General features: G+C 39.2%; 1 protein-coding gene across 2 annotated transcripts in view; it reads right to left on the minus strand.

Moving 5' to 3' along the window:
* LOC117090787 (ovostatin-like) overlaps positions 1 to 11,522 on the minus strand; it is a 123,555-nt gene that overhangs the window by 60,897 nt on the left and 51,136 nt on the right. For both annotated transcript variants that reach the window (XM_033223390.1, XM_033223389.1), the window contains exons 2-4: positions 10,794 to 10,977; positions 10,145 to 10,301; positions 2,400 to 2,452 (exon numbers count right to left, since the gene is read on the minus strand). In XM_033223390.1, coding sequence (XP_033079281.1) covers positions 2,400 to 2,452; positions 10,145 to 10,301; positions 10,794 to 10,977 — 394 coding nt within the window. The remainder of the gene's footprint in view (positions 1 to 2,399; positions 2,453 to 10,144; positions 10,302 to 10,793; positions 10,978 to 11,522) is intronic.

Here is an 11,522-nt window from a genome sequence, read left to right on the forward strand (position 1 = left end):
GTACAGCTTCTGTAAGCTTAAGAAGCTTCTTCGTAACTGCGTTCAGTTGATAGATTGACCTAAGAGACCACAAAAGAATGCTTAGTTCTAACAGGTTTCTAAACTACATGAAATGAAATTTATCAAGTATCCTGTTGTAAAGACTTCAGTCTTTTCCAGGTTACGATTCGTTGTCTTTTGACTGTTTTCACTATTAATCACCTTTGTTCTCAGATTGTCTCTAGCAGGGTTGTAGTTGCCTGCTGAAATACTGTCTTAGACTACCATCACCATGTTCCCGCTATGTATTTAGTTCCTTCACTGCACATCAGTGTCTATGAAATAACTTCTCTGAATTTCCTGTTAGGGAAAATGAGGCAGCGTCACTTTCCCTAATGGGTAGCAACACTTCCCCCTTTACTATCCCTGTGTAAATAAAGAGCAATGTCTGGAAAAATTGGAAGGGGTCCTGGAACACATCCCCAGTCAAGTTATTTCTCTGCTCTACACACAAACTGCTCCTCTATGACCAACTGTAATTCAGGTGCCTTCACAACATGGCAACAAGCCTCCTTTCCAAATCGTTTTTCAACATGACCCTTTTTTTTTTTTTTGAGACGGAGTCTCACTCTGTTGCCCAGGCTGGAGAGCAGTGGCCCGATCGATCTCGGCTCACTGCAAGCTCTGCCTCCCGGGTTCACACCATTCTCCTGCCTCAGCCTCCCGAGTAGCTGGGACTACAGGCGCCCGCCACCACACCTGGCTAGTTTTTTGTGTGTTTAATAGAGACAGGGTTTCACCGTGTTAGCCAGGATGGTCTCGATCTCCTGACCTCGTGATCTGCCCTCCTCGGCCTTCCAAAGTGCTGGGATTACAGGCTTGAGCCACCGCGCCCGGCCCTTCAACATGACTTTCTATATTTGTTGTAAGTTTCAGCAAAGCTGGGTTATGACTATTCCCTAAATCCTCTTGATTCTCTACCCACATGCCTTCACTAACATTTTTTCTCTGCCTAAAGTATCTTCTAGGCCTAATTTATACATTTAGTCATCTCTGTTCCCTAAGGAGTGTCTTGATTTCACCTACCCTGTGACATCTGTATCAGGCATGGCCAATGCTTCCACCTTCAATCCCTTTTTCTGGTTCTTTCCAACTACCCCCAGCTCCATTGTGTTTTACTTCTAACAGCTTTCACCTGTGAACTTTTTGAGAGGCCTGTTTTGGGGCCTGGTGGTAAGTTCTAAGGGGTTTACTCCAATGTAATGGGGGTGCCCAGAGCCAGTAACTGCCTGATGCTGGAGTACAAAAGCCCAGCTTTGGTTCCTAAAGTGGAACGAACTCTGAAGTGTCATTTACACTGCAGAGCTTCCTGCCAGTCAGGCTGAAGACTTTGCCCAAAATCAATTGCCATCCATGCTTGGTTTCCTCCCCTTCCCTGCCCTGCTTCTCTCCACTCTCTTATTGGTTTCTCCTGGCAGCACTTTCTTAGTAATTCAGTTGTCCATTTTTCTCTCTCTCAGAATCTCATTCTGGAGAAGTTGACCTGAGATAAAACCTCTCCTGGTAACTCCAAATACAAAGCAGCCGTAATGCCAAATTCACTGGTCATGTAATTCACTCATTCAGTCATTATAAAGTATTATTGTGACTCGGCTCACTGGCTCATGCCTGTAATGTCAGCACTTTAGGAGGCCAAGGCAAGAGGATTGCTTGAGGTCAGGAGTTTGAGAACAGCCTGGGCAACACAGCAAAACCCTGTCTCCACAAAAAATAAAAAAAATTAGCTGGGCATGATGCTGCTGCCAGTAGTCCAAGCTACTTGGGGGACTAGGGCAGGAGGATTGCTTAAACCCAGAAGTTAAGGCTGGTGAGTTATAATCGCACCACAGCACTCCAGTCTGGGCAACAGAGCAAGACTCCATCTCTAAAATACATAAATAAATAAAATATTCACTCTATATAACATTACTCGTTCACTCAATACATAATTTAATAATGGTATAATATTAAGAGCCTACTCTCTGCCGTATCCTATTCTTCCAGATGTCAGGAATATAGTCATGCATGTTGCTTCATTTATGTTCTTCTCCAACAACCTCTGTTCTAATGTAATCATTCTGGGGACAGAAAGAGTATCTTCTGTATCTTTGGGTCTCGGCTTACCTAGCACAGTGCTTTATAAGTGGTAAGCATTCAGTAAATTACAGACTTTTATCTGTAATTAGGAAATATGTTTAATTGTGTTGACCAGAGAGAGTGAGGAAAAAGAAAAAAGGAAAAAGTTTGATGGTAAGGGAGGAATACATAGGCTAATAAGAATGTAAAACCAGTAACTTAGACTGGCCTGCCTCATTTTCATGGATTAATTTTAAGAAGCAAAACCATGCACAAATACCTACCTCTTTCTAGCTATAACTTACCATTTCATCATCTGGTTTCAAATGATCATCCAGAGACACAACTCGAAACATCACTGAAGAAAGAAAGAAAGGTGATGTAATGAAAGTACTTACCTTTTGTGTCATCACTGCTTTCTTCCTACATTGATTAACTTAGGTGAATCGAAAAGCACTAAGTTACTACCACCTGTGATGAGGAGTTACACGCACATCTTATGTAAGACATATTGGATCCCTGGGTTACCAGGTTGAGCCTATTAAGCTATACTGCCAAGAAAGGGTTCAGTAAAATAACTTTTTGTCTTTCTTTTGTACTTCTATCCCTGCTTTATCTTTCTCCTCTTGTGCATTCTCACAACATGTGCTCAGGCTGCCTAACGACTTCACTAAAGAAACAAAAGCCAGAGGAAGGAGGTCACTTAACTGTTAGTACAATTCCTCACAGAGATTGCATGCATACTTATTTAGTGTGTGCTTTTTCTGTATATCCCTCATCAACCAATACCCTTATTCCCTTAACCCGCAGCGGAAGCGTCTGCAATCAGCTGTATTCTCCCACTCGCACATTCTTATCCACCTGTGTCCTATCCCTGAGTTGGTTCTCAGCCTGATGGACCTTGTCAAACTCATGTTACTGTGCTGTCAGTAAACTTCATTCTCTTTTGAAGATGTTTCTCTCTGCCCCTGTTTCTCTCGCAAAACTCTCGATTTCTTTTTTGCTTTGAGGTTGCCTCTCTCCCTCTAGGTCTCTATAGTGGAGACCTCTCATCTTCCACATGGCTTGAGAAGGGAAATAAGTAACTTCCTAGTTCACAACTCCAACAAAACACTTTTTTCTTGCATTTTAATTCAAAAGAGAGAAATTATTATTTTAGATGCCACTAGTTTCAGAAAATGTATTCCTGTTGATGTCATCTAATGACTTTCTGGTTGCTGTCATAGAATGTCACCTGGCTAATGGTCTTCCTTTCTACTGCTTAGGTGTCATGGGAAGTTTTGATATGCTTTAAGGGAAATGAAGATTTTTGTCAAAACTGGTATTGGCCATCATACCAAAGTCATTGTATTTTGGAAAAAATGTCATTTGCTGATGACAAGACTATGTTGTCATCTGTCTATATATATTTTCTGTCCCTTTGTGTTTTCAGGTTCATTTAGAGTTCAACTTTGTTAATCTCATTCTTCCAGATTATTGACCCTTTCCTGGCTTCAATTCATTTATTCACACATTAATTTTTAAAGTCTTTATTTGATAACCTATTTCATAATTCTATTCATATGTATGTGTAAGTATGGGTGTCAAATGCTGATGATTTTTTTAAAAAAAAGACTTGCTCTTTGGGTATCACGGAATTCATAAGATTGGCTGAGAAATGCTGATCCCATCATATCTCATGGCTTAAATGTGGTCTCTACATTGATGGTTCTTCAAATTCATATCTTCAGCCCTTTTTTCTTTTTTCTTTTTCTTTCTTTTTTTCTTTTTTGAGACAGGGTCTCACTCTCATCACTCAGGTTGGAGTGCAGTGGTGCAAGCTCGGCTCACTGCAGCCTCAACTTTCCAAGCTCAGGTGATCCTCCCACCTCAGCCTTCCAAGTAGCTGGAACTACTTTGCCCTACCACACCTGGCTAACTTTTTTGTAATTTTAGTAGAAGTGGGTTTTCACCATGTTGCCCAGGCTTATCGTGAACTCCTGGGCTCAAGTAATCTGCCTGACTTGACTTCCCAAAGTGCTAGGACTACAGGCATGAGCAACTGCGCCTGGCCCTGCCCTTTCTTCTTACCTAAAGTTTCATAAATACTGCTTCCTGCTTGACATATCTGCCTGAATATTTAGAAGATATCTCACCCTTAGTGTGTCCAAAAATGTAATCCTGATTTCTTTCCTCTTGCCCTACACTTCCTTATTTTAGTAAATGGCAATTCTGTCCAGGTGTTTAGGCTAGAAATTTTGGACTCATTCTTATTCCCTCATTCTTGTCATCCCCTCATTCTCATTCCCTCTTTATATTATACTCTACATCAAAACATACCTTAAAGATATTACCTGCTATTTCTCTTGCCCAGAATGATTTTCTCCACCCATGGTAGACATCCTCACTTCATTCAGGTCTCTGCTTAATTATCTCAACACATTTTTTCCCTCTAGTTCTAATCTTTTCACCTACTTCGTTAGCGCTGTCATTTAAAAATCGAATTCTGGCTGGGCGCGGTGGCTCACGCCTGTAATCCCAGCACTCTTGGGAAGCTGAGGGGGGCGGATCACAAGGTCAGAAGTTTGAGACCAGCCTGGCCAATATGGTGAAATCCTATCTCTACTAACAAAATACAAAAAAAAATTAGACGCCTTGTTGGCACACATCTGTAATCCCAGCTACTTAGGAGGCTGAGGCAAGAGAATTGCTTGAACCTGGGAGTCGGAGGTTGCTGTGAGCTGAGTTTGCCCCACTGCACTCCAGCCTGGGCAACAGAGCAAGACTCTGTTTCAAAAAAAAAATAGATTTCTCTTTAACTCCAAAACTGTCCCCGTCTTTGTTCAAGATGTAATCATCTCATGTTTGGACTCTCACAATTGTCACTAACTGGATCGCTGCCATTTTTCTGGCCATAACCTAGCTAATCTTTCTATGGTTATCAGAGCCACTTTCTGAAGACTAAATCTTATCTTGAATCTTCTCTAATGAAAACCTCCCATTGCACAAAAGCCAGTGTCTTCATAACTTAATGTGTAGCAAGTCACACGTTACTTTTTGTGAAGTTCCGACCTGGCCTTCTACCGCAGCCTCCTCTCCAGCCATTCCCACCGAGCCTCATAACCTGAAGCTATACACTATCCCCTACCTGCGGTAATTTCATCTTGAATACTGACTTTACTTCTGTCATAGTTATTTCTATAATAGCCCTTTCCTTCTCACACAGAGGGGCTACTTTCCCTTCTACCCTAACACTGGAAGCTTGAATAGCCCTTCTTTAATTCTCCCAGACACAACTAGAATCTGCTTTGCTGAAGACTTTGTACATCAGTCAAGTACCTTATCCCTTCTTACTCTAAATGCATTCCTGTATATCCTCTTTGATATACTTATTTTTTAATAACTGAAGAATTAGTCACTTTCTATTCTATCTGTTTACTATACTTTTTCATATTTTGTTCATGCCACTATATACCAGTTAATATATTGCATTATAAATACTGTGAACTTCCCTGGTCAGTTTCTCGTTTATCAATTTTGTATTACTCTGCACTTTTATATTGCTACAGTGTATCAGATTATCCAGGGCTCAATATCCACATAGCAAGGATTGAGGAAGTTGTAAATCAAATGGACTTTTAAACCGTATTAAAATATGAAGATTGTACCAGATGTTTTACTATCATATAATCTATTATTTATTTGAAGGGCAGATTTTTATGGAATTAAGAATAAATGTCTCATAAAATGTCAAATAGTTTAGGTAGTATTTTAATTCATGGTAGGTTAATGTAAAATAACCTGTACTCATTAAAGAAAATTAAGAGAAATTCCCTGAGATAGAAACAAGTTGAACTACAAATCAATTACACACCCAAATCTAAAAACACGCTGTTCATGGCTCGTGTGTTTGCATCTGTATGCGGATTTTCCATGTAAAATGTCTTCAGTGATAATATGTTTTCCCTATTTTAAAAAATTAACACAAGCTACAATAGGTGTTTAAGAGGTGTTTTAGAATTATGTCAATCTCCAGAAAATATTTGTGATAACGGTACCAGATTAAGTCATGTACAGATAACTTTCATTCTTATTTCTTTTATAGGTAGGGTACCCTTATCGTGCAAGGTGTATTCTTGAAAACTCTCAATTTAAAACTAATTTGTTTAGGAGTGATCTTGTTAAGAGATTACATGTGTTACTATAAAAGTATAGCCCTCATGTAGCCATAGCATACACAGCTGATAATGCACTCAGCTTGCCATCTTTAAAACTATAAAAACTGTAAATTTTCCTTCAGTTAAAAAATTGGGGAAAATGTTTTCATTAAGTGAAATTATATACAAGAGTGAGATAACAAAAACTTGCTTTCACATCATAAACTTTCAAAGCCATATAATTTAAATTTATATAATTCACAGATATTTCTAGTGCACTTATTGTCAAAATAGCACAAAATTTTCAAAACAGGACACAACTACTTTCTTCATAGAATGACAGTGGCTGTCAGGGTAAGCAATACACATTTTTTTTTTTCCTAGGTAACGGGAATCCTACTGCTTCCTCTGGATTAGTAGGTAAATTTAAGTAACTTCCTCTCTATAATTCTCTGAAGTTTAAGAGTTTTATTTTAGAGCTTAAAAAACCTTTTAGATTTTTGGTGATTCTTTTTTCTCTATTTAGGTGCCTGGCATATTTTATACATTTACCCGTAAGTATGTATTTTCAAGAAAAAGACTAAAATGTATTAATGTTTAAATAAAGAAAATGTCTTACTGTTCTAAATCTTGTAGCAGGGATAAATGCTTTAAACAAGTACAATGAAACTCTTACAACAAAATTTCAAGAGAAAGAAGTAGTTGGTGATTATTTTGGGAGAGGGACTTCTTACAACCTAAAGTTATACGAGGTAAAACCTATTCCAAATTTCTTAAGAGCTACTCTGTGCTCATTGTCCACAAGATAGCAGACAAACTAATTGGTTGTCCTGTATTTATTTCTGATCTCGGAATTAAATTTCATTGTTTGCTTTTTCTTTGATCTTGGCCACATTTGGGCAGAAGTGATAACACTGAGGAAAAGCCAGTCAAACAAGTACTCAGTTTTCAGTCAGGCAATTACTTCTGGTCAAACCAGGAACTCAAAGAACGTGTTAATTGCAAATATATGAAGCTGAAGAACAAAAAGTTACAGAAACGTATCTAGATAATTTCTGCATCCTCTCTTTAGAGTTTCAAATGGCCACATTTGCAATACTGTAGCCATCAATAGTTCCCTATAAAATTTTTAGCCTGCACTAATGTTCTGTCTCCTGTAATATCTCAAAGGGAGGAGGGGAGATGCATATATAGATATCAAAATGCAGGTGGCGGTCACATATGAAGCAATAACAAACTAAATGTGCAATGAGGTTTTAGCATACAGTCATAGTTAATATCACACCTTATTTTTTATTCAAAAAAGAAGCATGATGCTGAGTAGATTATGAATATTTGTAGCATTATATCTCAGATGATAATGATCAGGTTTTTGAAAACTGACTATCTCTCAATTGTGTAAGGCTCCTGGCTCAATTTCTTTGCTATTTTATAACCTTTCCTCTGTGCATTAGACTCTTTACTAGACTGTGGATGGATAAGAAATTAAAAAAAAGAAAGCATTCATTTTAAATTAAGTTTTAATGTTTCTGTGCTCTTTGAAGCAGCAGCCACCTTCCCCACCTCTGCCTTCTGCAGCTCTCCTTAGCAAGAATCCTAGAAGTCTTCCTTAGACATCCTCTTGTGTCAACCACATACACTCTTCCCCCTCATAAGCACCGCCCACCCCAGCATGCATGCTCTCTTAATGTTTGTTCCACCATTATTGGTGCCAGCCCAAACTGTACAGCCATGCCGTGTCTTTCTTGTCTAGTCCTTCAGTCTTTCTCTGGTGCCTAAATACCGACCTGAATGCCCTCTTTTGTGAAGTGAGGGAGGGAGCCAAAGGGTAAGGGGAAGAGGAGTGGAAGGATGGGGACAGCACAATGCATGCAGTACATTCTTCCATCTCCAGCACACATCCTTCACCTCCCTCTGCTTATGTTGTTCTGGGATCACAGTGTGTTGGTGCCTAAGCAGGCTCTGATTACTCTGATCCCCAGTTCATCCACGACTGCCTCCTCAAGGCATGAGCCCCACATCTGTAGTGACTCCTTATGGGTGCTGCTTAACTGCATGAAAATGCTTCTTTAGTTCTACATTCAGGGCTTTCCTTTAACTCTTTTACTCACTGCAGCTTTTTTCCCTTCCTTTTTTTTCTTTTATTATATCACATTTTATTATTCTATTGTCTTTTTTTATTATTATAGAAAATAATATTACACGTGCATTAACACCACCTACATAACTGACTTTTTAGGAACAGAGATCAGGCTGTTTGACTGTATGCATAAAGTTATTTTAATTTTTAAAAGTTCTAGGGTACATGTGCACAACGTGCAAGTTTTTTTTTTTTTTTTTTGAGACGGAGTCTCGCTCTGTCACCATACATGTGCCATGTTGGTGTGCTGCACCCATTAACTTGTCATTTACATTAGGTATATCTTCTAATGCTATCCTTCCCCCCTCCCCCAACCGCATGACAGGCCTCAGTGGGTGATGTTCCCCTTCCTGTGTCCAAGTGTTCTTACTGTTCAGTTCCCACCTATGAGTGAGAACATGCGGTGTTTGGTTTTCTGTCCTTGCCATAGTTTGCTCAGAATGATGCTTTCCAGCTTCATCCATGTCCCTGCAAAGGACATGAACTCATCCCTTTTTACGACTGCATAGTATTCCATGGTGTATATGTGCCACATTTTCTTAATCCAGTCTATCATTGATGGACATTTGGGTTTCTTTACTCCAAGTAAGCCTATCTACTTCTTTTTTTTTTTTTTTTTTTTTTTTTTGAGACAGAGTCTAGCTCTGTCGCCCAGGCTGGAGTGCAGTGGCCCGATCTCGGCTCACTGCAAGCTCCACCTCCCGGTTTTACGCCATTCTCCTGCCTCAGCCTCCCAAGTAGCTGGGACTACAGGCGCCCGCCACCTCGCCCGGCTAGTTTTTTGTATTTTTTAGTAGAGACGGGGTTTCACCGTGTTGGCCAGGATGGTCTCGATCTCCTGACCTCGTGATCCGCCCGTCTCGGCCTCCCAAAGTGCTTCTACTTCTCATTTTATGGCATGGTTTTCTTTTTTTTTTGAGACGGAGTCTCGCTCTGTCGCCCGGGCTGGAGTGCAGTGGCCGGATCTCAGCTCACTGCAAGCTCCACCTCCCGGGTTTACGCCATTCTCCTGCCTCAGCCTCCCGAGTAGCTGGGACTACAGGCACCCGCCACCTCGCCCGGCTAGTTTTTTGTATTTTTTAGTAGAGACGGGGTTTCACAGTGTTAGCCAGGATGGTCTCAATCTCCTGACCTCGTGATCCGCCCGTCTCGGCCTCCCAAAGTGCTGGGATTACAGGCTTGAGCCACCGCGCCCAGCCTATGGCATGGTTTTCTAATTAATTCTACCTCAGTGCTTTTTTATGTACCATTCATCTCATCAGAAATGTCTTTCTTTTGGCTGCTGTAATCTGTATTCATCAACTCCTTCTGCACCCAGGAGAAGAGAGGAGGCTTTTCAGCTTGATTCAATGTCATGTTGATCATTCTATTACTTGGGCAATTCTCTAGTCACTAGGGGTATCTCATTTCATGTTCATGACATACTTTGTTGCTGTTTTATTTCTATTTCAACCATAAGCTTGTAAGTTTGCATGAACTAAAATTCAAAATTCCCAAATATGTGGTTAGAATGTTATTAGAATAATCTGGATATTATTAGAAAATAAGAATAAGGCCCTCTTTCAAAATACACTTTCTGAAGCTCCCCACCCCAGACTCATGGAAATGAAATCTCTAACATTTAGGCTATGTAATCTATATTTTTATTTTGTATTTTTAAGCAGGTTCTCTAATAAAATTTAATACAATAAAATTTCTGAGCTTGTATTGTGTACCATCAATTCAAATATATAAGTGACATTAGTTGAGGGTAACCTGATTTAGGTACACTCACCTTTCTGTCCAGGTTTGTAGATGGGTTTATCAGTTTGTACGAAGACCACGTTCTCTCTGGATCTGATTGCCACAGATCTCCTCTCTTCCAGGTTGAGAGTGGCTCCTTTAGCAGAAAATGTAATAAACGCCAGTGGGTCAGGTCTGGCCTGAGGGACCTAGGGAACAAATAAATACACCATGAAACTGATTTTTCGTTAAGAAATCCCTATCACTGCGTGTTGGTATCACTAAAAGTTTTAATTCCTAATTTGTCATATTTATTTCTTCAATAACCAACCTTGTTTATTTCTCTAACTTTGTCACTTCCTTATCTCACCATTTAAATGAATTCTTTTGCCTTTCTTAAAACTTTCCTTTTCTGCACAAGATATATCTCTTTTCTGCACAAAAGATATATATCTTTTTATATATCTTATTCCCTTCAACAATTTTCTATCATAAAATCAAATGTTTTGGCTCTTGCCCTTGTTACCATTTATGACTGTACTGACATCATGTCAAACTGAGGACTATATGATTCTTTTGAAAATTAAAATAACTTGACGCATACAGTCAAATAGCCTGATCTCTGTACCTAAAATGTCAGTTATGTGGGTGGTGTTCACCTGTAATATTCTTTTCTATATTAAGCAGAAAGAAGCATTTACCTCAAAGCTGACGCATTTGAAGAAATTTTCTCCAGTAACATTTTCTTCAAACATTTTGGTCTGGACCTCACCATAGTTGAGGGAGACCGTCAAAACAACAGATTCGGTGAGATTAAAAAGCTGGGCACAAGCTTTATCCAAAGAGCCTTCTTGTAGAACAGAAGGAATCAGCAGAACATACTGCCTACAAAATTCAAGCAAGACCATTACAATTGGATGTGTCAATGATTAGTTACTTAGCAATTATTATGTTAACTGAAGAATTTTTGAGTTTAAGTATGTTATTTTTAAATGTTAGAAATACATCAAATGGCTAAATCTGCATGAAACAGAAAGATGCTGGCCTATGAATTAAATTTTAAAGAGTCAAAAAGGAAATCCCAATTAAAAATCAGCAGGTAATTCGTCATTAGTTCTATAAAGGTTAACATCATCAGTGTTCTTATGCAATGCTTTTGCCCCCAAACTGGCACAGCACATTCTGTTTTATATTTGCCTACTATTTGTCCAGTTCCTTCCCCAGCAGCTGTCAGACACCTCTTCCTCAACATAAATATAGCACTGTTACAGCTCTTAATCAGCATTCTGGATATCTATGAGGCAGAGATGATGGTGCCATTCAAATTTGAAATTTACTATTCCCATGAGCATATTTTGGATTATATTGTAAAATGATAAAATTCTTTAAAATCAAATCACTGCAATAAAAATGTAATGTTTAATTTTTTT

This window comes from Trachypithecus francoisi, unplaced genomic scaffold (assembly GCF_009764315.1).
Source record: "Trachypithecus francoisi isolate TF-2019V2 unplaced genomic scaffold, Tfra_2.0 Lachesis_group11, whole genome shotgun sequence".
Classification (NCBI taxonomy): Eukaryota; Metazoa; Chordata; class Mammalia; order Primates; family Cercopithecidae; genus Trachypithecus; species Trachypithecus francoisi.